Source organism: Furipterus horrens, unplaced genomic scaffold, assembly GCF_987537825.1.
Source record: "Furipterus horrens unplaced genomic scaffold, mFurHor1.1.pri manual_scaffold_8, whole genome shotgun sequence".
In the NCBI taxonomy this organism is placed as follows: Eukaryota; Metazoa; Chordata; class Mammalia; order Chiroptera; family Furipteridae; genus Furipterus; species Furipterus horrens.
The window spans coordinates 110,755,737-110,782,206 of NW_028327178.1; the positions used below are offsets into that span (position 1 = coordinate 110,755,737).

General features: G+C 64.6%; 2 protein-coding genes and 1 long non-coding RNA gene across 3 annotated transcripts; 2 read left to right on the forward strand and 1 right to left on the reverse strand.

Moving 5' to 3' along the window:
* The first annotated feature begins 888 nt into the window (after positions 1–888).
* Positions 889–2,256, forward strand: FNDC11 (fibronectin type III domain containing 11). Its single transcript, XM_090285357.1, has one exon. It carries the CDS (start codon positions 1,029–1,031, stop codon positions 1,971–1,973), a length of 945 nt encoding a protein of 314 aa, XP_090141483.1. The 5' UTR covers positions 889–1,028; the 3' UTR covers positions 1,974–2,256.
* A 1,899-nt stretch (positions 2,257–4,155) lies between these two features.
* HELZ2 (helicase with zinc finger 2) lies at positions 4,156–16,131 on the reverse strand. The gene is made up of 18 exons (XM_090286663.1): positions 15,031–16,131; positions 14,582–14,765; positions 14,397–14,504; positions 13,594–14,105; positions 12,866–13,507; positions 11,502–12,285; positions 11,207–11,282; positions 7,335–11,124; positions 7,056–7,180; positions 6,829–6,960; positions 6,615–6,749; positions 6,386–6,533; positions 6,142–6,258; positions 5,601–6,069; positions 5,271–5,489; positions 4,973–5,129; positions 4,728–4,895; positions 4,156–4,637 (listed from the first exon to the last, which is right to left on the reverse strand). The coding sequence occupies exons 1-18, from the start codon at positions 16,080–16,082 to the stop codon at positions 4,513–4,515; spliced, it is 8,943 nt and encodes a 2,980-aa protein (XP_090142789.1). The 5' UTR covers positions 16,083–16,131; the 3' UTR covers positions 4,156–4,512.
* A 5,695-nt stretch (positions 16,132–21,826) lies between these two features.
* On the forward strand, positions 21,827–23,174 carry LOC150003818 (uncharacterized). The gene is made up of 3 exons (XR_016512689.1): positions 21,827–22,053; positions 22,605–22,824; positions 22,914–23,174. It is a non-coding gene; the product is annotated as an uncharacterized LOC150003818 (long non-coding RNA).
* Positions 23,175–26,470: the final 3,296 nt, after the last annotated feature.

Genomic DNA, 26,470 nt, shown 5'->3' on the forward strand with positions numbered 1-26,470 from the left:
CAGTGTTTCCTTAGGCAAGCCTCTTGACCTATTGGGCCTCTCTGTAACTCGCCTACCCTTCGGTTGCTGGGACAACCTGAGCTTTCCCAGGTGAAGCCCGGGACCCTGGGGATGGCTGGGACCTGGGACAGCAGGCAGGGGTGCTGGCTCCCTCTGAGGAGCCCCAGCTTGCAAGGACAGTCCCTGTGGCCTTGTGTTCTGCTTAGGGACCACACTGCATCCAGATGTGGGGTGCACTGACTCCCAGAGCTGGGAACCAGGCAGAAGGCTCGTGGGCTGTGGTCGATGTCCGGCCTCAAACCCAGGACTGAGGGCAGCTGTAGAGCATTTGAGCCTCCAGCGCTCCATCTGTAAGAGGCTCTGGGGCTTCCCTGCGGAGTTGGGGCGCTCTGGGCTGTAGCAGGGGCTCAGTGACAGGGCCCAGCACAACTCCTCCTCGGAGCTGAGGCCTGGGGCCACCTGCCTCCCAGCTGCACTGTCTCGGGGTGAGCCTGGCCCCCTGCTCACGGCTGCGCGGAGGTGTGGAGGATCTGCAGGGCAGGGCTGCTCAGACAGGGTTGCACTGAGTCCTTTCAATGGCCCTGAGGAGCAGCAGTCCCGCATTTCAGACGAGGACCTGAGGCCTTTGCCAGACCACACAGCTGGTCAGTGACTGGGGTTTCTGCCCACTCTGGCCCCCGAGCCCAGCCCTGGTCTCAGTCCTGCCTGGCGTCTTCATGACCAGCCAGCAGTGGTCTTGGCCCTGATGCCTCCTGGTAATCACTCTGCAGCCTGCCCTGCACCTCGGCCCTCCAGGCAGCCTCCTCCAGAGAGAGGGGCTACCCCCAGGCCCCCAGAAGGATGGAGGGCCCAGTGTAGGGACGGTGGGCTTGAAGTCACCCCCACACACACACGCACACTGCCCCAAGGGAGCCCGGGTGGGGTCAGGCGGACAGCAGAGGCCAGCCTGACGGGTCCCACTCACACCCCGTTGTCCACACTCCCTCCAGGCAGTGACCTCCCAGGTGACAGGCTGGGGCCTGGACAGGATGAAGCTGGACAGTCCTCAGTCCTTCCTGGACTGGGAGGAGGCAGAGGAGGCGGAAGACTGGCAGCTGCTGGAGCCGGAGGCTTGGAGGACCTACACTGCCCGCCGCAACTCACTGCGGGAGTTCCTGACCTGCGACCTGAGTCCCCACCTGCTGAAGCGCCATCACGCACGCATGGAGCTGCTGCGGAAGTGCTCCTACCACATCGAGATCCTCCCCAAGCACCTGGCCCTGGGCGACCAGAGCTCGCTGGTGCTGCCCAGCACCGTCTTCCAGCTCATCGACCCCTGGAAGTTCCAGCGCATGAAGAAGGTGGGCACCGCGCAGACCAAGATCCAGCTGCTGCTGCTCGGGGACCTGCTGGAACAGCTGGACCGGGGCCGCGCTGAGCTGGACGGCCTCCTCGAGTCACCGGACCCGCAGCCCTTCCTGGCAGGCTGGGTGCTGGTGGAGCAGCGGCTGGCTGGCCTGTCCACCCTCATGGACAACTTCCTGGCCTTGATGGTGCCGGGCCGCCTGCACATCAAGCACCGCCTGGTGTCCGACGTGGGCGCCACCAAGATCCCGCACATCCGGCTCATGCTTAGCACCAAGATGCCCGTCATGTTCGACCGCAAGGGGTCGGTGGCCCACCAGGACTGGGTGGCCCTGCGCTGGTTTGTCACCATCCAGCCGGCAGTGCCGGAGCAGTTTGAGCTGCGCTTCAAGCTGCTGGACCCACGGACACAGCAGGAGTCCATGCAGTGCGGCATCGTCCCCGTGGCCGCCTGCACCTTCGAGGTCCACAACTTGCTGCCCAGCCGTGTCTACAAGTTCACCGTTAAGAGGGCGGAGACCTACACGCTGGTGTACGAGCCCTGGCGCGACAGCCTCACCCTGCAGACGCAGCCGGGGACCCCCGAAGGGCCCGCACCCAGTCGTCTGGGCAAGCCAGGCCGCCCCTGACCGCAGCTCCCAAGAGATGATTTTTAGTATTTCCCTGCTAATAAAGAGTATAAATACACACATCGTTCAAGAACTAACCCGCTTACCGTGCTAAGGCTGCAGTGGTCCCCGGCTCCGCCAAGCCTGCCACCAGCCCCAGGCCCCTGCAGCCTTTCAGGGGGCACCCAGGCTGGACCTCCCAGGAAAGTGGGCCCCTGGAGCAAGAATCATGAGCCCTGGCATCTGGCTGCCACTGCCAACGATGGCAGCAGCTCCCGGGGTCTGTGCCCCTCAGCCCCAGCCTCTCCCCGTCACAACAGCCAGCCAAGTGGCCGCGGCAAGGCTCTGGCTGTCTTACCCTCCCTTGTAGGCCAGGGCTCCTCAGGGGGACTGGCAGCCCCAAGTCCTGCCTGGTCAGACCCTGTCGGGGGCAGGCAGAGGCCCCAGCACCCTTGCCCCCAGCTTCATCGGGATCAGGGTGCCTGAGGCCAAAATGACATTTTCTCTCTAAAATGGCAATAAAAGTCTTAGCTTTTCCCCAAATGAAGCTGAAGTTCATCAGCAACCCCATCCTGAGGTGGGTGAGGGTCTCAGAGACACAGGCCAGCCTGTAGCTACTGTTGAGGGGTGACCCTCCCTCCAGCCCATTGTCCTTCCCCACCAGGTCCTGGTGTCCAGCTCATGTGGGTGACAACCCTCTTGATAGTCTGTGCTTGCCCTGGGGTGTGGTCACGTGACCCCGGGTGCGGTCATGTGACCCCCGGGGAGGCCAGCATTGTGCCCGCCATGCACACCCTGGATGAAGGTGGCAGCCATCAGTCCCCAGCTGCTCCCGCAGCCCAGCCACACCCACCTCCAGGAGGGTCTGCCCTGTGTGCCCTGGCCAGGGCTGAGGTGGGGTTCACCAGGGTGGTGCCACAGCTTCCTGGCCCTGGTGTCTCCCGCGGGCAGCCTGGCCTCCTGCCTGCACCCAGAAAGAGGCTGCGGGTCCTGTTCTGGGAGCAGCTCCCTAAGCCCTTCTGGGTATAGCCCTTGAGGCCAGAACGCTGGCCTGTGCCTGCCCTGCCCCCAGCTCACCTGCTGCATGAAACTGCCCCCCCCGAACCCCCCCCCAAGTCCAGCCCCGCTTCCTGCAACACATGTGGGGCTTCAGCGCCCCTTCCTCTGGGAAGCCCTCCCTGACTCCAGGCTGATAAGATCTCAACGCCCTGCCTAGATGCTGGCTCATCCTCAACTCCAGTGCTCCGCTCCCGGGGCCACGGCTTCTCGTGGCCACTGCAGTGCAGACCTGGTCCTGGGAGGGCCTCACAGTGCACACGCGGGACGCAAAGGCTGGGGCCCCTCTCACTACAAGGTGTTTGTCTGGGACCTCCCTGCCACCCTGCGGACAGGCCAGGGCCTGGCCACACCTTCCAATGCGCAGCCACACCCTAGGGTGGGGTGGAAGGCACCGGGGTTCAGCCACACAGGGGCGTGTGGTGCCCAAGGTCCCGGACGGCAAAGGACCTGCTGGCAGCCTTGGGGACTTTGAACTTAGACTTTGGGGCCAGAGCTGCCAAAGGTCAGAGTTCAGAGAGCTGGGCAGGCCTGCAGCACCTGGACACAGCTTGTGGCTGCAGCCTCTCCTCCCAGCCGGCCTTCCAGCTCCCTCTGTCCAGGCCGTCGGTTTCGGCCAGGGCTGTGCCCTCCGCTGTCCAGCAGGGACCGCCCCCACCCCCCACCCCCCCCAGCACCTGCCACTGCCGGCCTCACAGGCCACCCTCGGTGCCCCAGACAGACCAGAAAACACCCAGAGGTGAGAAAGGAGAGTGGCCTTTAGAATAAAATTAATGTTTAATCATATAAGATACAAAATTGGAATGTAGAAATTTGATTTGTACAAAACTGCAGAATCAGACATACACAAAGCCTCCCCGCCGCCGCCCACCCACGGTGGGACCACTGTGGGGTTGGCCCTTCCTGGCGTAAACAGCGGTTCACAGCGCCCCCCAGCCTGTGGGGACCAAAGGAAAGTGCACTGAGACCCGGGGTCCCCGAGGGACACGGGGCTGTGGGTCCAAGGGAGCCGACGAGTGGGGCCAGAGACGAGGCCTCCCTGGCCTGCATTGGGGCCGAGGACCCTGTCCTGGTCAAAAAGGACATGATTTTGGTTGATTTAAAAATAGAAAGTAAAGCTGAGCTGCGTGGTCGGCACCCAGTGTGGCTGGAATGGCATCAAAGACTTCCTTCCTGACCCGGACCCTTCCCAGCCATGCAGCCCACCCCTGAGGTGCTCCGTCACCACAGCGGCAGTGGACGCAGGTCAGCCAGGAGGGCAGACAGACCCTACGCCTTCTTCTCCAGCTCGTGCTCCCCATCGGGACAGCCAGGACTCCTAAAGGTCGTTGATGCGCGCGGCCAGAGCGGGGATGGGCAGCCGGGCGGTGGCCGGCAAAGGCCGCCTAAGGCACATGAGATCTCGCTGAGCGGGGCCCGGGCAGCCGGCAGAGGAGGTGGGACTTTTCCTGGCTGTCCTGGCAGCTTGAGGGCAGTGGACGGGTGGACGGCAGAGGGGGGCCCTTCAGCGAGCCGTCGCCGGCCTCCGCCGGACGCGCACCTGGCCGACGGGCACCAGGCTCCCCTGGGCCTCACAGAAGTCCAGGAGCCGACGCCACAGTGGGCAGCAGCGCAGGAGGAGGTGGTCTCCTGCAAGAGGGGGGGGTCAGCGCTGGCCCCAGAGCACAGGCTGGTAGCCCGCTCCTGGGAGCACCACCCCCGCCCCGCCCCAGCGCTCACCGACGAAGCAGAGCCCCTCCTGGGCCCGCGTGACGGCCACGTTCACTTGGTTGGGGTCCACCACGAAGCCCAGGAACCGCTTCAGCCAGCTCTTCGTCGGCCGCTGGTCCAGGTCACTCTCGGGGCAGGTGCGGACGGTGCTCACCAGCACGTAACGCCACTCGCTCCCTGGGGACCCGGCACGGTGAGTCCTGCCCTCCCACCCTGGCCCGAGAGCCCCACCCAGAGCCCAGCCGCAGCCTCACCCTGGCTCTTGGTGATGGAGCACACTGTCACTCCAGTGACGCCCTTCTGCCCAAGACACTTGGTGATCTCTGCAGCCTGTGCGTTGTAGGGCGTGAGGATGGCGATGTCCTTGGGGTCCACCGTCCTGTCCAGGGTTAGCTGTTTGGCAATGCGGACCTGAGGGACAGAGCAAGTACTGGTGAAGCCGGCCCCGGTCCTCCCCAACTCTGGGTGCCAGAGCCTCACCTGTTCCCTCAGCTCCTCTGCCTCCTCCTCCAGGAAGCCCTCCCTGACCAAGGAATATTGCCTGACACTCACCACCTCTGCCACCTCGTCCAGGTTGGCCTTGGAGTTCTCGTTCCCTTCATCTGTGGACACCAACAAGCTCTGCTCGTGGCCCTGCATATGGCCGAAGATGACAGGGCAGCTCTCCCGGTCAACATGGCCCAGGATGCTGGGCGGCCGCCGCAAGCCCTGCCAGGTCTTCAGCTTCCCCTGGTAGAACTCCGCAGAAGGGAAGGCACAGATGTCCTCGTGCTGCCGGAGAGGACATGAGCCAGGGACAGGCCGTGGCTAGCCACAGGGCCCCAGGGGAAGGCCGGGTGGACCGGGGGCGGGGCGTGGGCATGGGACGCTGGGCCGGCTCACCATGCGGTACTGTGTGTCCAACATGAAGGCCTCCCTGTGGTACCTCTCAAAGAGAGACCGGTCCAGCCCCAGGCTCTGCAGCTGCTCATTCTTGACCACAGGCCGCAGCTGCTTGTGGTCTCCAAGAAGAACCACCTGGAGGGACAGACGGGCATGATCGTGCCCCGCCAGCCCCAGAGGCGCCCCCGGGCCGCTGCTGCCCACCTCTCCCTGCCCTCCGTTCCCTCCCAGAATACCAGGTGTGAGCCCCCCACCCCCCAGCAACACCTGCCTCACCTTCTCAGCTTTGGAGAAGTTCACCAGGGGGATGAGGGTCTCGGGCTCTGTGGCCATGCCTGCCTCGTCCACCAGGATCTGCCGCACGTTCAGGCTCCGGAGGATGGCCGTGGCCGCGCACGAGCACGTGCACAGAATGACACGGTGGCGGCTCAGCTCCCACTTCCGCGCCTTCCCCAGGACCTTCTTGTACCTGTGTGGGGATGCCGTCCAGTGAGCCAGGGACCTCCCCGCCAGGACACAGCACACGGCTCTGGTCACTTACTCCGAAAGCTCCTCCTCGGAGAAAATCTCGCCTCTCTGCAGCTGGGCGTCAAAGGCCTTGATGGCGGGTGCCCAGGGGTTGGAGGGCTGCCGGATCAGGTGATGCAGGCTGATGCTCCTGGGGGGGAAGCCTCCGTGAGACCCCACGCCACCCACTGCCCAAGCCAGGACCCTCCGGACAGCTCAGGCCCGCCACCTCCACCCAAATACAGACAGACAGACAGACAGACAGCGAGAGGCCACACCTGAGGGTCGGGTTGGGCCTTCCCTCCCGAGGGGTCTTCCTGGCCGGGCCCCTACTGCTCACACCAGGCAGCGGGAACTCGGTGGCCTCCGCCTGCTCCCCGTACACACGGAGGGGCCTCAGCTCCTCTTTCCTGCTCAGCAGCATTCCTGGGGGTGGGCGGGGCATGAGCTGCCATCCCCTGGGCCCCGCGCCCTCCGGCCCAGCCCCCACGTGGCTACCCAAGTCACCTGCCACAACGTCCACCGACTTGTTGGAGGGGCCGCAGTATAAGATGCAGGGGGGGCCACCAACTGGAGCCAGCTCCTCGTTGGACTTGTAAAACCAGAACACGAGGTGGAAGCCCACAACTGTCTTCCCCGTGCCTGTGGGTGGGCAGGGAGTGGGTGAGTGGGGCTGCCCACTGCTGGCCTGGGCTCCCCGGCCCCCCCGGCATGGGCCCACCTGGTGGGCCCTGAATGACGGTGAATTGCTTCTTCAGAGCCTCTCTGATGGCTTCGTTCTGGCTGGGGTTCAGCTGCCGGCGGCCTCCGGGCACGTCAAAGGCCCGTAGCTCCAGGAACCTGCTGGGGGTCCCTGAGGAAGGGGCCAGGCTTCCCTGAGGTCTGGTGCAGGCAGGCCAGGGCAGGAGGACGGGGCTCAGGGAAGCTGGAGGCACCCCCCCAACCTACCTCTGCGGAGGGGCTGCTGGCCAGGAAGGTGGCGGTGGCGGGGTGGTGGAATGGGGTGGCCCAGGGCAATATTGATGACCAGCTGGGACGCGCTCTTCAGCAGCCGCACAGCGTCCTCCTTGCGGCTGGGGACATGGCAGGCGGAGGCAGACATTGGAGATTCCCTGGGGCTCTCCTGGGGGGCCGCCGCCCACTCCCGGGAGAGGGAGTCCCGGGACTTCTGGCTCCTCCCCACCCCCGGGCCTTTCCCCAGCCTCCAGCCCCGTGAAAGCCACTCACATGTCAGGAAGCTGCTGAGGCAGCACCTCAACAGTGAATGGGGTGCCGGGTCTCAGCACCTCTTCCGGCACCTTCTCCATGGCCATGTGGTGGATAAAGAAGTGCACCTGCTTGGTGACCTCTTGCCGGTTGGCTGGACCCTCTGGATTGGGGTCCAAGTTCTCCGTCAGCCCGTGGGCCACCCAGGTGTAGGTATCAGGGTCGATGTTGAGGATGGGGCCAAGGTTGCTGGGCCCATGGGGCGGCTGGCCGGGGCCGGCGTCGGGGCTCGGTGCCCCAGCAGCGGGGGGCGCTGCCCGCAGCCCCTCGAGCCGGACGCAGAGGTAGCAGTGGTTAAAGTCGAGGTCAATGTTGTGCTCGCGGAGGAAGGTGGCCTCCAGGCAGAAGCGGCCGTGGAGCTGCCCCCGCTCCGTCCGCTCCTGGTCCCAGGCTATGTGCACGTGCTGCAGCGTGACCGCCTCGCCCTCGCCCACGGCGCTGGTGGCCGACTCCAGGGAGCAGAAGGGCTGCCACACGCGGCAGTAGTCCTCCACGTGGCGGAAGCTGTCGCGCCCGGCTAGGGGCGCGTGGCCCGAGAAGCAGTCGCCCGGCCGGTCCACGTGCTCCAGGCACAGGGTGAGGCCCGGCACCACGGCCCACAGCTGCAGGGCCGGTGCCAGGATGCCCCGCTGCAGTGTGGCGCTGAGCTGTACCTGCAGCGTGTCCCCGTGGCCCAGCTCCCGGGCCACCTCCACAAAGTGCTTGCAGGGGCTGCGTGACACGTGCCCCAGCTCCCGCTGCGGCTGCTTGGCAGTGTCCTGCTCCCGCACGAGGGCAGCCACCTCCGGCCACCGCTGCTCCTCCACCAGGGCCAGCAGCTGCTGCCACAGGGTGGCATCCACGGGCCAGGTGTGCGGGTCCAGCAGGGCGCCGGGCAGGGGTGGGCACGGTCCGTTCTCCCGCACCGAGTAGACACGCCGCCGCCACTGAAGCCGCAGGCCCGGCTGGCTCGCCGCGCTGCGCGGGTGCTCGGCCAGCTGCAGGGAGCGGTAGTACAGGGGGCAGGGGTCCGGCAGGGTCTCCTGGTTGGCTGGGAAGAACAGCCGGAAGCAGCGGGCGCCGGGCTCCACGTCCACCACGAAGGCCAGCTTCTGCCGCGGCTGGGCCTTGAGCTGCGTGGCCAGGTGCAGGCTGCAGGCCCGGCGCTGGTAGCTCTGGGCGCGCCCGTGCTGACGGCTGAACTCTTGGCAGAGCTGGTCGATGTCCTTGGCGGAGTAGGCAGAGCCCCCGCGGCCCAGCGCCAGCAGGATCTGCCGCTGCAGCACCACGTCCAGGTACCTGCGGATGGGCGAGCTGGCCCAGGTGTACCACTCCACCTGCAGCGAGTAGTGGCTGGCCGGCTGCCGCTCTCCCTGGCTGGAGCGGCCGAAGACGGAGCGGCCCAGGGCCTTGCGGAAGTCCAGGCGCACGGCGGCCAGTGAGGGGTGCATGTCGTCCGTGGTGATGAGGTCCACCAGCAGGTTGATGTCCTGGGCCCGGGCCGCAAGCTGCGCGAGCCTCCACAGGGAGGCCAGCAGGGGCAGCCGTGTGCCGGGGGGCACGTGGCCGCTCAGGCGCTGTCTCAGGTGGAGCGACAGAGGCACCAGCTCTCCGTGCTTCTCGCTCACGGCGTCCAGCTGGCGGCTGCTGGGCGTGGGCTGCCACCGCAGCGGCGTGACCGTCCGGGTGTGCTCACTGCCCACCAGGAACTCAGCCACCAGGCTGTTGAACTGGACCATGTACTCTTTGACCATGGCGTGGGCCACGCGGAAGCCCAGCGCACTGTCCTCGTCCGGCTGCTCGTAGGGACAGGCGGCCTGCAGGCGGCGGCGGCGCAGCACACGGGCAAAGTAGCACGCAGCTGCGACGCAGGCGTCCACGGAGTCCAGGCGGGCGGGCAGTTCCAGGCCGGCCCCCGGCTGCCCCCTGATCACCTGCTCCGCTTCCTCGTAAGACAGCTGGCGGTTGGAGCGGATCACGGTGGGCGCGAAGCGAAGGCTCTTGAGCTGGTCGCTGCCCTTCTCGAAGGTCAGGAAGAGAGAGATGGCAAAGCGGTCCTTGCCTGGGGTGAGGCTGAGCACATCCTGGCAGAGGCCCGCGGGCAGCATGGGCGTGGGCTCCCGGTTGGGGGCGTAGATCGCGATGCCCTGTCTGCGGGCCTCCACGTCCAGCGCCCCATCCCTGGGCATGAAGCTGGCCACATCAACGATGTGTACAGCCACCTCATACCTGGAGCCCAGGTCCTGCACGCTGAGGGCATCGTCCAGGTTGCAGGCGCCCTGAGGGTCCACGGTGAAGGTGAGGGAGCTGCGGCAGTCGTCCCGGGGGCCGGGCGCCCGGCTGAGCTCCTCGCGGTACTTCTGCAGCACCTTGGAGACCGAGGCCGGGTCTGGCGCAGGCTCCCTGAGGCCGTACTCCAGGTCCAGGATGCGGAGGCCCTGCTCCCAGGTGCTGGCCTCGGGCAGCACCTCCAGCACAATGCCCAGCGGGTAGTAGAAGCGCTCCCGCCAGGCCACGATGCACACCCAGAAGAGCCGCCGCCGGCTGGCCTGGGCTGTGAGCGGCTCATACCCTGCCCTCTGCACGCGGCCCTGCACGAGGCGGTGAACGGGCACCAGCAGCGGGTCCTTCAGGTCGGCCACGAAGATCTTGGTCACGGAGCCGTCAATGGGGGTCATGAGGCGCGGGTCATACTCGTCCATGCGGCACACAAAGAGCAGCTCCCGGCGCCGCCTCTTCAGCACGCCCAGCACGCGGCCCTGAGGCCGCCCCGATGGGGCCCTTTCACCACCACCGAGGACCTTGACCACCACCTCATCCCCACTGAAGGCCATGCCGCAGTGCAGGCGGCCCCGGAGCTGAATGGGGCCGGGCCCCACGGCGCCCAGGGGCACAGCCGTTGCCCGCTCAAAGGTCTCCGGCATGAAGCTGCATCGGTGGTGCCGCTCTGGCTCCGTGCGCAGCAGCCGCAACAGCACGTCCTGCGGCAGGTTCGTGTACTGCCGGCCCTGCTGCGGGGACGCGGGCCGGGCCACGGTGTCCAGCAGCCCGTCTTCCCGCACCGTCACCGCCATGTTGCGGCTCTCATCCAGCAGCTCCTGCAGGATGGAGTCGTCCGCGTTGAGCTCCCCGTCCAGGGACCAGAAGTCAGACTCGGAGTCCTCAGCGTCTTCAGTGTCCTCGGGGGCCGCACTGTCTGTGGACGCTGCGCCCGCCTCCACGCTGGTCGAGCTGCCTGCAGACCCTACATCCCCAGTGGCCGGGCAGCCCCCAGACCCAGACCCTGAGGCTGGGTCGCTGGCCTCTGCCTTCTGTGTGGCCATGTCCACGGCCACCGAGGTCTTGGATGGGGACGCACCCCCCTTGGCCGCCTGCTCCTCAGCGGGGGCTGCAGTTGCCCCCTCCTCTGGGACGGGGTCCCTGGGCTCCGCTGCCACTGCACTCTCTGCTGGTGGGGCTGTGGGCGGCCGGAGGCGGGCCCAGCGCTGCCTCTGGAGCACGGCCTGCTCAATGTGCTCCAGCGCCAGGTCCTCGGGGCAGACGCTGCGATGCTCCACGCACTGGCGGATGAAGCTCTTCCAGAGCTTGCTGCAGGCTCCGACGGAACAGAGGGCCACGGCGTCCCCCACAGCCACCACCTGGGACTGGGCACGGGTCATGACGGTGTTGAGCACGCGGGCGTCCGTGAAGAACTCCAGGGCGGGAGCACCTGGGCCCTGCAGGCTGTGGCGGTTGTGGACGGTGCTCAGTACCACCACCCGGAACTCCCGGCCTACGGGCAGAAGCGCAGTCAGGCTGGGCTGGGAGGTCGGTTCCACCCAGCCCCAGCCCCAGCCCCACCCCTAGTCACCCACCTGGCAGGATCTCAAAGCTGCCCACAGACACCTGGCCCAGGTGCCTCCTCCTCAGCTCCTGTCTCAGCGCGCTCACCTGGGGACACGTGGCCACAATGGCAGGCCTGGGTGAGTACAGGGAGGGCCCCCAACAGCCATACCCAGCCCCGGCCTCACACATGTGGTTCATGCCCCACATGCCCCTGGGGGATGAATTCCTCAGCCGCTCTTACAGAAAGGGAAACGGGGGCTGCAGAGGCCACAGGGGAGGCCGCGTCCTGCGGGCAGCAGGCGGGGCTGACCCCGCTGGGCTTACCTGGGCGCCGTGGGACACGACACAGATGTGCCTCTGCTCGGGGCGGCCCCAGCAGTGTGGCCAGCTGCTGTACAGGTCCTGCACCTGCTCAATGACCTGCCGGACCTCGGCTGTGTTGAGCCAGGATGTGAGTGACAGGTCGCGCTCGGGGTTGCCCGCCACATGGCAGAACATGAGCGGGTAGAGCCGGGGGTGGTGCGGGACCTTGCCACGGGCTTGGATGGGGGTGCCCTTGGCCACGTAGAAGTGCCGTGAGATGAAGGTGACGATGGCCTCCGTGGAGCGGTAGTTCTCGTGGAAGATGATGCGGCTGTGCTGGGCCACCTTGTGCTTCTGCTGCTGGTAGAACTGGAACAGGCGGTACAGCAGCGTGTGGCCGGCCGCCTGCGCCCTGGCCACGCTGAAGAGCCGGGGCGTGACCTGCAGGTGGTCCCCCGCCAGCACCACACGGGTGTCGGGCCGGGCGTGGCGCAGCGGGATGAGCGCCTCGCACTCCAGCATCTGCGCGGCCTCGTCGATGAGGATGTGCGAGAAGAAGCCGGCAGGCACCTTGAGCTCCCGGGCCTGAGAGGTGGTGGCCACCACGATGCGGCGCTGCTCCAGCTCGGCGCGCGTGGGCGGGCGGAAGGCCCGGCGGTCCTTGGTCAGGCAGCAGTACTGCAGCGTGACAGCGTCCGTTTGGCTGGGCGGGCGGTCGGTGTACATGACCCGCAGTGGCGTGGCCTCAGGGTGGCCGCTGCTCACGTAGCCGTGGAAGTGCTCCTGGATGTAGATGTCCGCTGCACTGCGGGGAGAGGGGCACGTGGGACCTCGGCCGCTGTCAACGGAAGCACCTACCGTGTGCCGGGCTCCGCCTGGATGCCAGGCTGTCACGCGAGGCAGACAGACCCCTGGCCTGCACCTACCAGTCCTACACCTGTGTCCCTCTTAAAGCAACGGTGGAGCCTCATCCCAGGAAGTGCCAGTGGGCCATGCCATGCCCTACCCACAGCCCCGCCTCATCTAGGGCCTCTGCAAGGGTGCCCCCAACCCCACACCCAGACAGCAGACCCTGATCCCAGGGCACCTGGCGGGGGCCTGAAGGACAGATGCCCCCTGTCCCGTTCAGCCTGGGACTGACCGTCTGTCAGGGAGAGGCCCAAGGATCAGACTGACTGGGACGTGCCGCAGCAGTGCACTAACCCCTCCAAGGGCACAGGGCCGCCCAGCCAGGCCCCGCCCCACCCATGGCCAGGCTGCCCAGGGAAGTCCGTTCTAGAACGAGACTCGCAGGTCCCCCCACCTTCTCTCAGGGTGACACCTCCCCAGCAGCTCCACCCCCCACCCCCGGCCCAGGTAGCAGGGGGGGCATGATTGGGGCTCACCTATTGGTATGCGTGCAGATGAGCACCTTGGTGTGGGGCTGGCGGATGACCTCCAGCGAGGCCATTGCCAGCGTGTAGGTCTTGCCGGTGCCGAAGGGGCCGTAGATGAGCAGCGGGGCAACGGGGCGTGCGTGCCCCGGGCTGCCGCCCACGATGAACTCCACGGCCTGCTTCTGCTTTCGGTTGCCGTACAGCGCGGGCGGGCTGGGCCGCGGGCTGGGCAGGGCACAGGCTGGCAAGTCAGGCACCACCAGGCGCTCCTCGGGCAGCGCGTCCACCGCCTCGTGCCAGAGGCGGAAGGCCAGCGGGTCAACCTGGAACTGCACCTCCAGCTCAGCACTGGCCCCGGGCTGCAGCCCCAGCGCCGTGCAGCAGTGGGCGGGCAGCAGCAGCCAGCGTGCCTGCTCCGAGCTGGCCCGTGTCTCCAGCTGCACCTCGAACACCGTGGGGTTGGGCGCGGGTACCGGGGCCACGAGTGCCGTGCTGACTGCCCGGCCCAGCAGGAAGCCCTGGTCCGTGTCTGGCGTCAGGGCGGCGGGGATGGGGACCTCGGCATAGAGGGCTCCTGGCGGCGGGAAGAGCATGCCCAGCGCTGGTGTCTCCAGGGATGACTTCAGGGACACGGAGCACCGGAGGTTCAGCCTGGCACGGAGGACACAGGTCAGCCGACCGCCGCCGCCGCTCTGCGGCCAGCGTCCCTCAGCCCCCCACCCGCCGGTGCCACACACTTGGCCACGAGCTGCTGCTGCGCAGCCTCCTCCTCGTAGAGAAACTGGTGCATTCTCTGCCGGTAGCTGGTGCGAGACAGGGGTCCTGGGGCCGGGCCGCTGCGGCGGAACTCCAGAGCCAGGGCCGGCACCTTGTACTTGGCCATCAGGGCCGCCTGCTCTGCTGGGCGCTCCACGCCAGGGACCACGTGGCGGTTGCCCGAGTGCCAGCGCTCCAGCTCCTCATGGTGGCCGGGCACCGGGGTCACTGCTGGGCGGGGCTCCTGGCCCAGCTGCAGCTCCAGCTTCTGCAGCAGAGCTGGCCGGTGGCCGAAGTCAAAAACCACCCACTGCCCGAAGGTGCCGAAGGAGGAACTCTGCACACGCACCCCCACCCGGAACTCGGTGGGGCTGCTAGGCACACGGAAACGCTCCCCCTGCGCGTACACCTGGCCCAGTGCGAGGCAGGGCGCCACCAGCGTGAAGTCCGCACCAGGCTCCTGCTTGAGTAGGGCCACGTGCTGCAGGGGCTCCTGCAGAGGAAGCAGAGGGTGAGGCGGCCCGAGGGGCCCTGTCCCACCTGTTAGGGTCCAGGCTGACCCTCTGGGCCCCCTGCCAAATCAGCCTCTCAGCAAGGCCAGCCACAGAGCCACGGACGCCGAACAAGGGGAGTGGGCAGCGCTGGACCCTGGAGCTCGTGGGTGTTGCCAACCCGCCCTTCACTCTCCGCCAGACGACCCCGTGGGGGCGGCACACACGCAGGGGACGCCGCACGGGGCAGCAGCCCCAGACCCCATGGACTCAGGACCATGCAGACCGTTCACCTCAGAGTGGATGACGAATGTCCAGCTGTGCTGCACCTTCTTGTCCTGGGCCCGGTGTACTAGGGGCTGGTGGCAAGTGACAGACACGCCATCCACGGTCTCAGCCAGCTGTGCACGGAGCCAGGCAATCAGCAGGCGGCCTTGGCCCCGCCCCGCCCCCAGCCCCCCGCCAGGGCCCCACTCACCACCAGGACCTCCTGGCTGCTGCCCTGGTACTCAGCCAGCAGCCTCTCCCGGTAGGACACCAGCCCCTCCCGCCAGGCCGCCTGCTCCCGCAGCTCCACAGCCTGCACTCGCCGCTGCCACTCCTGCAGCTCCTGCTCTGAGTGCGCCTTGACACAGACATCCCCGTACTCACAGAGGTCGGGCCTGGGAGGAGGGAGGTCAGCAGGCCGCCAGAGTGAGACCCTTCAGCCTAGCAGAAGGCTCAGCAATAGACTGGAGGCCGGGGCGGGCTAGGGGCAGGGGCCTTCTCCATCCGGCCCACTATTGGGCCCACAAGACAGGGCTGGCCTCCCTTGCACACCGGAGGCAGAGGAGGTGCCAGCCAGTCACACGGAGGGAACAGGGAACCCCAGGTGCTGGTTGAAGGTATGTCATCCCCATCCCCGAGCCCTGCGCCCCCCGTCCCTACCTGGGGCAGAGCTCGAAGGTGGAGAGCCCAGCAGGCGGGCTGCGGTGCTGCCAGACCGAGGTCTGGTCCATGGCCACCATCCACACGTGCTCCTGGGACGAGCAGTGGTTCTCGAAGGCCTCCTGGGAGTGGCAGGTGACCAGGCAGGCGCTGCAGTACACCTGGACTGCCGAGGTCTGGCCGTGGGGGGCTGTGTGTCTGTCCCCCTTGGGAGCCGTGGGTGTGAGGAGGTCAGCACGCTGCAACCCATTCAGCTGCTCGGCCTCCCACACGGCCATCTCCACGGCACTGTGCGCGTACTGGCAGCGGGACGCCCCGTGCCGGCACGGCAGCCCGCGCCCCACAAACATGCAATAGGCCAGCGGCTGGCGGTACTGGGGCTGCGGCCGCACCTCTACCACCTGCTGCTTGCGGCGGCCCTCGGAGCTCACGTGGGCCAGGATGGAGGGGCAGACGCCATGCCTGGAGCAGCGGCCCTGGGGGTCCACGGGACAGAGGCGTGGGGGGCAGTGCCGGAAACAGTGGCAGCAGAGCAGCTGGAAGTGGCCCCCGAAGTCCTCGCGGATGGTGTCTGCCGGGCTGCGCAGCTTGCCCTGGGCCCCGCCGCCCTGCACCGCGGCCTTCAGCCACAGGCGGTGGACGTTGTGCTCGCGCTCGAAGGTCCAGACCAGCGCCTCCTCGGGGCTCCACGCAAAGGTGCACTGGTTGCGGTGCCGCCGGCAGCCCAGTCCCGGCCGGTAGTAGCGGCAGACCTCATAGCGCGCGGGCCGCGGGAAGCTGGGCCGGCGGTTCACCTTGCGCCAGACCCTGCTCTTGGGGGCTCGCTTGAAGCGCGCCAGCAGGATCTCATGGGGACAGCTGTGCTCCACCCAGCGCAGGAGGTACGTGCTCTCGTTGAGGCGCTGGGTGCAGCGGGAGCAGCCCAGACACAGCTCCAGCTGGGCAGACAGCTGGGCCAGGGACGGCCCCTTGGTGGCCGTGGCGCTGGTGGGCGAGGGGCCAGACCCCGGGGACACCATCTCCGATGCTGGCCTGGCTCTGCGGTGTGGCATTCAGGGTTCTCGGCCTCGGCTGGTCCTCTGGGACAGAAGCAAAGAGCAAGGTCAGGCTGCCCCCACCTGCAGGTGGGGCTCCGCCGTGGGGCCTCTCCCACAGCAAGGAGCCCAGGAAACCAGTGGGCGGAGGGTTCTGGCGACCGGACAGAAGCAGCACAGGGCTGTGAGGGCCAAGAAGGAAGGCTCACTGACCTTGACCCAATCAGACCCCTCCCCTCCCGAAGGGTCCCTGGGTCCTGCTCGGGGCCAGCTGACTGCGATTCCGGAGGGGGGTGCCCCAGCAGCAGGAACCCTAGAAGCACCTGGGACTTCCTGGTCCCCCCGCCCCGCCAGCCCCTCCTGGGCCTTTACATCCAAGGCCCTAAAGGCCCCCGTCTCCCGACTGGTCTGCGGGCACAGCACCCCTGTTCTGTAAAGGGGCAGCTGGCTCCTGGGAACGGCGCCCCCAGCCCTGTCTGCAGGGGCTGGTCCCCCCACCCCCGGGGGGGCGTGGGTGAGGTGGGGCGGACCAGCGGGCAGAGCCTTGAGGGGGGCGGGGAGCGGCACCACCTGCGTCAGCCCCGGAGGGGCACGGGGGTTCCCCGGGTGGCCTCTGAAACCAGGGAGGGGAAGTGGCTCGGACCAGCACGGCCGAGCCCTCCGAAGGGAACTTTTGGGGGAAACTCTGAGGCCGACACAAAGATGAGGTTTCAAAGGAAGCGACTGGGGTCAGAGCGTGCCTGCCTCCGAAGTGGAAACTTGAGTCCCCGCAGAGGGGCCGCCGGAGACCCCCCAACCTAGTGGTTTTCAGAACGAGCGGCAGCCAGGGCGGGTGAGGACAAGGCCAAAGCGCTGGGACCTTGGGGTGCAGGGACCATCCCCTCCCCCCGGCGCCGGCGATGAGGCTGAGCTGCTGTCGGGCGGGGGTCGCGGCGGCGCCCCGATCCCCGCAGCGGCCTCGGGGCCCCGGACACCGGCCCCCCGCCCCCCAGCACCGCCCCCCGCCCCCTCCCTGGGCCCCAGGAGCCCCCGCCCGGGCGCAGGGAGCTGCCGCCGCTGCGGAGACCCCGCATCTCCGCACTCACCCCCCATCGGCCGCGCCCGCCGCGCGATCACTTTCGATTCTGCCCCCGGGGTGACTCAAACCTCTGACGCCGGAGCGCGGAAATTACCTCACTGCCCCCGCCCCGCCCCCACCCCGCCCCCGGCCCGGCGCCGCCCCGGCCACCGCCGCCCCGCCCGGCCCGGCGCCGGGGATTCGAACCCTGGCCCGCAGGCGGCGCCGGGCCGGAGGGGCTCCCAGCGGGCCCTCCGGGGGCGTGGGCCCGGGTCCGGCGGGAGGGACGTGACCCGAGCTGGGGGCGGCCCCCGCCCGTGGCCCCACCCCCTGCAAGGCACCAGCCGGTCCGGGTGAGGGGGGCCCCGCGCTTCCACCTGGGAGCTCCTACCTGGGGCGGCTCGGATGTCGCATGCAAGCGCTCACACCCCGGGCAGGGGCGGCCGGCCTCCCGATCTGCACGGCAGGACGAGCAGGGAAGCCCGAGCAGCTCCATTGCATTTGAGCCCCCACCCCGCGTCCCTGTGCCAGGGACGCCCTCGCCCAACTTGAGCAAACGGAGGCCCCCTGGTCACCGGCAAAGGCTCAGCATCTCGCTGGAGGCGAAGGACCCACCCCCGCCCTTACACACATGACCCTCGGGAGCCCCTCTAGCAGTCACCCCCTTGTACAGTCAGCACCCTTGGACCCTGAATGGGTGACCTGTGGGACCAGCGGAAATGGAGGGACGATGGCCGCGGCGGCGGGCCCCACCCTGTGCTGCCGCCTTGCTCTCCTGGATCCCGCTCTCTCGGAAGCCGGCCACCCCAGGGTGCAGATGACACCAGGCAGTCGGTCCGAAGGGGCCACGCCAGGAGGAACGGGGACCTCCCGTCCCAAACCAGCGCTGGCTGCCAGGCACGGGAGAGTGTGACCGTGCAGTGCCCCTCCACGCAGCGGCACCCCCGCCCCAGCTGTGAAACACAGCAGAAGCCACGGAGGTGCGGGGAGATTTCTCACACAGCACCAGAGAACCCACACACCGAGGCTGTCCCTCCGAGAACAAAAGGCGCCTGCACCAGCCCAAGCTCAGCTTCCTGTCGGGAAGGACGATTTAGGTGGGGAACTGGGCCGGAGCACCATTCACAAGCAGGCCAGCCGCTCCACGCACACAGTTTCATAACAAAATAGAGGGAAACCCTGGATAAATACTAAGCCGCAGAAGACTCAGAGACGAGCTTAATGAGAGACGTGCCGGAGAACGGGGTGTTCCGGAGGCGCGCGGCAGAACTCCAGGGCGCAGGGCAGGAGACGCTTTGTCCTTGGACATGGAGGCCAGACCTGACGGAGAGGTGGCGTTTTTAGGCAATTCTCCCAAAATCTGTTTTAGGAAGGCATTTTTCACAGAAATGGGGAGAGGGGTCCTAAAATCTATTTTGAAACACGAAAGACCCCAAATAGCCAAAGTCATCCTGAGGAGCAAGAACACAGCTGGAGGCGTCCCCCTTCCCTGACGGCTATACTACAAAGTAATAGGAACCAAAACAGGGTGGCACCCACAGTAAAGAAGGCACGCGGGCCTGTGGAGCAGCCTAGCGAAGCCAGAAATAAACCCACATGTCTACGGTCAGCTTTTTTTTTTTTTAAGATTTTATTTATTTACTTTTTAGAAAGAGGGGAAGAGAGGGAGAAAGAGAGGGAGAGAAACATCCGTGTGTGGCTGCCTCGCGCACCCCCTGCTGGGGACCTGGCCCACAACCCAGGCCTGTGCCCTGACTGGGAATCAAACTGGCGACCCTTCGGTTCACAGGCCAGAGCTCAGTCCACTGAGCCACACCAGCCAGGGTGTGGTCAACTATTTTTGACAAGGTGTCATAAACACTCAATGGGAGAAAAACAGTGTCTTCAATAAATGGCGGGGAGAGAACTGGGCAGGGGCACATGGAGGAAGGAAGCTGGACCCCTGCTGACAGCGCTCCCCCAAGTCAACTCAGAATGGGTCGAAGACTGAACGTAAGACCTGAAACCATCAAACTCCAAGAAGACAACAGGGAGAAGCATCCTGGACGCTGGTCCAGGCCACGAGCTCTTGGATGGGGCTCAGAGACTGAAGTAAACACGCGGGAGCCCGTTGAACGGAAGCACTCCCGCACGGCCACAGCCTGTCGGTGAACTGAAAAGGCAACCTGCCAAGTGGCGGAAATCTCAACCCATGTGTCTCATGAGGAGTTAACGTCCAAAACAGAGAAAGGACTCATACAACTCAATAATAATAATAAATAATAATAACATTTCAATTTCAAAATGGGCAAAAGCCTAAACAGACATTTTCCCAAAGACAACGTCCCGGTGGCTGACGCGTACGTGAAAGATGCTCAAGGTCACTAATTGTAAGGAAACTCGAGTAAACATGACACAGAGCCTCCACCCGTGTGGCTCAGGGGGTTGGGCATCATCCTGCAGGGCAAAATTCGCCGGTTCGATTCCCAGTCAGGGCACAAGCCTGGATTGTGGGCCAGGTCCCCAGTTGGGGGCACGTGAGAAGCAACCAATCAGTGTCTCTCTCCCTCTCTTTCTTCCTCCTATCTCCTCTCTCTAAAAATAAATAAATAAAGCCTTTCATAAAAAAAGACAAAAACAGTAAGTGCTGGCGAGGAGGTGGAGAAAAGGGAACCCTCGTGCACTGTTGGTGGAAATGCAGACGGGTGTCAGCCCCTGTGGAGGGTCCTCAAAAAAATGAAACAACCTCACGGCCACGGCCCGGTGATTGCACTGCCCAGTGTTTATCCGAGAGCCTGGAAACCAGGCTCTCCCAGCTCCCTGCAGCCCCAAGCTCAGTGCGGCATTATCCTTAGAGCCGGTGTAAGGAGGAGACTCAAACCACCAGGTAAACAAGTCAGATGTTACACACACACACACACACACACACACACACACACACACACTGGACACTACTCAGCCAGAGAAAGAGGAAATCCTGCCCTTGACAACAGCATGGATGGACCTCGACGTGCCAAGGGAGACAAGTCAGAGAGAGAAAAGCAATACTGCTGAGCCTGGTGCCCGTGGAATCTGAAAAAGCAGCAGATCGGCTGAAAACCAGAGAGGACAAAGTAGTAGAGGCAGGGGCGGGGAACTGGGAGTTTATTTAGGATATAACCCTAAAACAAGAAGAGCTGGTGCCCAGCCCAGGGTGCGTGTGGTCCACAGGGCTGGGCCGAGACCTCAGACTGGCTGGGGGACTTGGTCCTGGGACCCGTGACGTGACGGGCTGGGGCGCCCGCCCCACTGCAGTGGCAGCGCACCCCATCCAGGTGCACGCACCACAACCTTAAACTATGTGGCATGTCAGTCCTCTCTCAGCCAGTGGACTCAAAAGAAAAGGAGTAACAGTGACCAGTCTGACCAACCACGGAAACAGACCCGCACAGGGACTGAAAGAGCATGGTTCCGGGGCAGAGATGGACCGCGGGTCGAGGGGGCAGAGAGGGGAGCCCACAAACAGGCCACAATCATGCAGCGAGGTCACGCGTGCCAGCAGAGAGCCCCTCAGGCCTCCGGGGAGAGATGGGCTAACCTGCAGGTCCTACAGAACGACTTCAACAACAGGGTGGCCACCTGAACCTCTTGAACCAAAAATGGGGCCACAGCTCTCCACCCAACACTTCACACGGAATAAAACAGCAGACACATCAAAGATTTAAAGAGGAAACAAAACCCCCCGCAGATGTGCCAGAGAGCACGGGGGTGGGGGGTGGATGGGGTGTGTTTGTGGGTGATCTCCGGGTGGGGCCTCCTGCTGGGGGCTCCGTGCTCACCTCCTCCTGCTCAGTCCAGACTTCGAGGTGGCAGCTTAAGATCTGTCATGATGGGTGCAGCGGCACCGCGGAAACAAGGACACGCTCTGCATCGCGGTGCTTCTTCTCGGGGGCCCACGGCCGAGCATCCGCCAGCAGCAGAGTGGCGCCGTCCAGCCACACACATGCAGGGCAAGTACGTGCGGAGGGGAAGCAAGGGCCTGCAGCCATGCATGCGTGCGCTCTGTCCCCTTTTGCCACGGCAGGCGCCGAGCCCTGGAGGCCACGCTTTCAGGGAAACGGAAGTCAGAACCATGGGCCGTTTGGGACCACTGACCAGCAAAAGCCCAAGTCAGACCTTGCACGGTGCGGGCAGGCAGCCCCAGTCAGAAACATGATGGCACAACCCCTCAGCCCTGGGCAGCGTGGGGGGACACAGATCCTGGGGCGCCGGTCCCAAACCAGCCATGCACGACCCTGTTCGAGCTCAGCAGACCAAGAGCCCTGAGCCCGGCGCCCTGTCTGCCCTGACCTCACTTGGCAACCCCTCCCCAAGGCCAGAAACAGGGAGGCGTCTCAAATGTCCTGCCAGGAAGTCTTCACTGAGACAATCTGCGAAAAAAGAAAATCGAGCCCTGGCTGGTGTGGCTCCGTGGACTGAGCGCCGGCCAGCGAGCCAAGGGGTCACCGGTTCGATTCCCAGTCAGGGCACAGGCCTGGGTTGAGGGCCAGGTCCCCTAGTTGGGGTCATGTGAGAGGCAACCACACAGTGATGTTTCTCTCCCTTTCTTTCCCTTTCCTTCCCCCTCTCTCTGAAAAATAAATAAATAAAATATTTAAAGAAAAAGGAAACAGAGTCCAGCAGTGCACCTGGAGCTAAAAAAGGAAAGAAGAAAACGACAGAAATAAATAAAATATTTAAAGAAAAAGGAAACAGAGAGTCCAGCAGTGCACCTGGAGCTAAAAAGGAAAGAAGAAAACAACAGCTTGGGAAGAAACTACGAAACTCAGCTGCAGAAGTCAGAAGTAAACATGTGACAGGCCCAGGAGGGACATTACCTTGTCCTACCGTTTTATGTGTTTGGTTTTGCACCGAGACTACTCCTTACCCAAACAGAGACGGCACGGGGGAGAGGCGCCACGTCAGGCTCCAGCCGTGAGTGTTCGCACGGGGACTTGTCCTCGGCCTAAAAGACCCTCCCGGTGTTGGTGACTCCAGTTTCGGCACCTGTGGCAGGACCGGCCCCTCAACTCCAGACACCTGCCCCCCCCCCCCAAATGTCAGGCAGCCTCTGCTCCTCCTGTGCTGTTAAATGACACCCCTGCGCCCTGGGGCTCCGGCCCCGGCCCCTCCTCACACCTACATCCAACTACCGGCACACAGGCTGCCATGCGAGAGCCCAGCTGACCCAGGACCCAGCGGTGCGGCAGCTCCTGCCCGGCCTCCTAGCTGGGCCCTTGCGCCTGCATCCCCTGCTTGGGTCACAGTGGTCCTCTCGGACCTGCTAGGCCACGGGAGTCCCAGCAGACGGGGTGTGTGTACGACCCACAGGGTCGCAGTCTAAAGAGAATATTCACACTGCCTCCAAGCTTCTCCCCAGGGCGCTTCCCGGTCCTGGAGAAAGACAGTGCCTTCCCTGTGGGGAAACCGGAGGGCTCCCCACCCCCCGCCCCCCAGCTCATGCCAAGCTCATGTCTCCGAGCCAGAGCAGGCGGACAGGCTGGGCCCAGGCCGACAGACCGGGTGCTTCCAGCCCAAAATGCAAAACCTCAACCAACCCCCAGGGAGCATCACAGTGTCCAGGGTGATGGTCACTCTTCAAGACGTCCCAGCTGCGAGGACAGACGAGGCTGAGCAGCCACCCAGACTGGAGGGGACTAGGGGGCCTCAGATGGACTGTGGGTTACGCAAAATCAGATAAAACAAGTATGAGGTTATTAACAGTTTAAGTGTGAATGTGGGCTGAGTCTCAGTGATATGATGGATTAACACCAATTCCCTGCTTTAATAACCAGCCGAGTCCGAGTGTGTCGGGGGAAGGGACTGACTGCCACGTGATTCAAGTTCATGACCAATCAGATGGGACCAAATGGAAGCCATCAGTGAATCCAGATAAGTCTTTGCACTGTTTTTGCAGCTTTAGTGTGTTTGAAATTATATCAAATTATAAAGTAAACCCAGCATTCCGCCATGACATCCCCCACACCAGGCGTTCCTCCCCCGGCACAGGTGCCAGCAGATAGAGTTTGGCCCCTCACCCTCAGGGGTCCTTCACCATCACCCCGACAGCTGGGAAAGTGGGATGGTCACCAGTTGGGGGCAGGCCTCGGTGGGCTTGTGCTGAGGGCCTGGTCCTCCCACCCCCACCCCCCAGCTGGCCCTAGCACCTCTGGTTACCACCCACCTGAACAGAACTTGAATGCCAGGTCTACCCAGGGACCCACCCTCCCAGTCATAAGGTCACACCCTGACCTGGAGCAGGGAGGTGACTAAGTCTACGGGTGGGCGGGACCCAGTCTAGCCTGGGGGGAGGGGCGAAGCCACAAGGACCCCTCTTAAAATCCTTCCCTGTGGGGTCCAGGGAGAAGGTCCTGGGGGCCAGGAAGGGGGTCTCGCTGCAGCGAGGGTCCGTACCACGGCACTGCCAGCCACTGTCTCCCTGTCCTGACCCTGGAGGTCCCCGCACCTGCGCCTGCTACCCTGCCCTCTGACCTTCCCGGAGCGGAGCTGAGCTAAGTGAAGCTGTGGGACAGTCCCCAAACCCAAAAGGGAGGTGCCACCCTGCCCCACAGCTTGGTCAGACCCCTGCCCTCTTGCATCTGGCCAGTCCTCGAAGGTGACTCCACCGGAGCTAGGGCCACTGTCCCCCCGTGGCCCTCTCACCCCTCTCATGGACCTGGACACCTCTCCAGAGTGGCCTGTGGGAGGGCCACGCTCAAGATGGAGGAAGGGCGGGGTGTGCGGGCCTTCCTGTCACCGGAAAGGGGCTGCCTTGGGCCGGCTGTCCTGTGTGGGCGCTTGACTTCGTGCTGGAGAGATTTCACGGCATGAGTCTGGGTGACTGTGAGAGGACATTTGTGGAAGCTGGGGACCGCGGGACAAAGGAAGGGCTTAGGGACGAAGCAGCAGCCGCTCAGAGCCATGTGGGGCTTCTGACAGCTCCCTGGAAAGCCAGAGGAAAAGGGGCCTTGGAGACGAAATCAGGGGGTGAGCCTGGGACGAGGCTGCAGCTCTTGAGAGGCCCCTCAGAATTAGGAGAGGTGCTGGGTGAGCCGCTCAGCTGCGAGTTTGGTCCCCTCTCACGGCACCTACAGGAAGCCACCAGCGATGCATCAGTAAGCTCCCTCCCCCCCATCGGCCCTCTCCCTCACGTAGAAAATGAAAACGTGCGCCCTGGCTGTGTGGCTGAGCTGCGAGAGAAAGGCCGCACCCCGGTCGGGGCATGTGTGGCAGCCAATTGAGCTCTCCCCCTCCCTTTCTCTCTCCCCCACCCCTCCCTCTAGAAATAAACAAATAAAATCTAAAAAAAAACAAATAAGCAAAAATTGAAAATTAAAAAAAAATGAGAGCGTTAAGGGGTGAAAGGCTATGGTGCCCGGCCAGGAGGGAGGGAGGGAGGTGTGTGGTCCTCCAGAGGGAGCCCGTGGGTCTTGGCCTTGAAGGGTCCTCTGTGTTTCCAGGCAGGAACTCCAGGGGAGGTTCTCAACAGACCATTTGTCAGCTTTCCGCTGATTTACGGTGAGGTTCAATCCCGTGACTTCACTGTCCGCAGCCCTGACTGGGTTTCTGCTGTCTGTCCGCCTGAGTTGGGCGATCTCAGCCGTTCACCCCCCGGTTGGGGACGAGGCGGTAACCCTCACGCTCCGTGTCCTGGGTTACGGAAGGCGGGGTCGCAGTTTCCCTGGCCCACCTGTCTCAGCTGACCAACCCGTCTCACTCCCACCGTGTGGGGGACGAAGCTGCTCCCTGACAGAGGGGCCGGCAGCCTGGAGGGCAGCAGAGGCAGCTCAGACCTGGCCCTCCTCCGCCCCTGACCTCTGTGCACGCCAGCCCAGCAGGACGCGAGGTGGGGCCTCGGACCGGAGCCTGGTCCCCTTCCTGGAACACGTGGCAGGCTCCTGACACCAGAGGTTCAAGTCCGCCCTCCTGCCCTCTGGGGCCTCACCCTGTCACCTCCCAAGAGAGGTCCCCTCCCAGCCAGGCCACCACACCCCAGTGCCTTCAGGACCTGTCCTCTCAGAAGGGCCAGTCACTGATAGCAAGACATTTACTACCTGCAGGGGCTGGACTGGCTGGGGATGGGGACTCCTCTCCCAAAACCTAGCACATGGCGGCACCGGACAAGACAGAGTCCAGTGAGCTCAGCCTGCAGCCAGCGGGTCTTCCTAAGAGACACCAGCGCAGGGCAAGGGGTCTTCCCAGCAGACGGGGCTGGACAAGGAGGAGAGGCGAATGACATGGAACAGTAACTCAAGGAGGGTACCGTCAGCATCACAGCTGAACTGCAGAGCTTGGAAACAGAGGAACTCTTCACAGCCTTGGGGTGAGCAAACGCTCCTTTAAAAGAACATGAAAAGTACGAATAGAAAGATAAGGTGGAACCCTGGCTAGTGTGGCTCAGTGGATTGAGTGCCGGCCTGTGAACCAAAGGGTCGTGGGTTCGATTCCCAGTCAGGGCACAGGCCTGGGTTGTGGGCCAGGTCCCCGGTTGGGGGCTCATGAGAAGCAACCACACATGGATGTTTCTCTCCTTCTCTTTCTCTCTCCCTTCCCCTCTCACTTCAAAAAAGAAAAGGTTGATAAACTGGATTTCATAAATATCAAAATATTCTGCTTTTCCAATGCCACGGAGAGCCCGGCCCAGACCCCGTCCACAGGGCCGTGGCCTCGGACGGAGGAGCAAAGGCCACTCAACGGAGAGAGGACCGCGTCTCCTGTCACTGCTGCTGGGACCGCTGGACATCCCCGTGCGGGACAGCGAGTCGACACACAGACCCGCGCCCTGCACGGAACCCACTGAAGCGATCGCACACCTGCCTGTAAACCGCAAAACCGTGACGCTCCTGGGAGAACACGCGGGAGAGCCCCTGGACCACCCCGGGGTCGGCGGTGACGTTTCAGAGGCACCACCGGCAACAGGACCCGGGAGAGAGAAAACTGATGGGCTGAACTTGGGTAAAGTTCGGGGCTTCTGCTCGACGGAAGCCGACATCGAGAGAACGAGACCGGCCACAGGGCGCGGAGGGGTTTGCAAAGGCGCCTCTGATACAGGGCTGCGTCCCAAAATACACAAAGAATTGTTAAAACCAGAAAGAAAGCGAACAGCTGATGGAGAATGGGCTGGACCCCCTCCCAGAACCTCGCCAGAGAGGCCACGCAGGTGGCAACGCAGCAAATGGAAAGACGCTCCCACCCCGTGTCATCGGGGACACGCAGGGGACACGCAGACGACACACCACGGGACACCGCCGCACCCCCATCAGCACGGCCAGAACCCAGAGGCGGACACCACCAAGCGCTGGGGGACGTGGAGCCGCGGGACGCTCGGTCCCCACGGCCGGGGATGCAGATG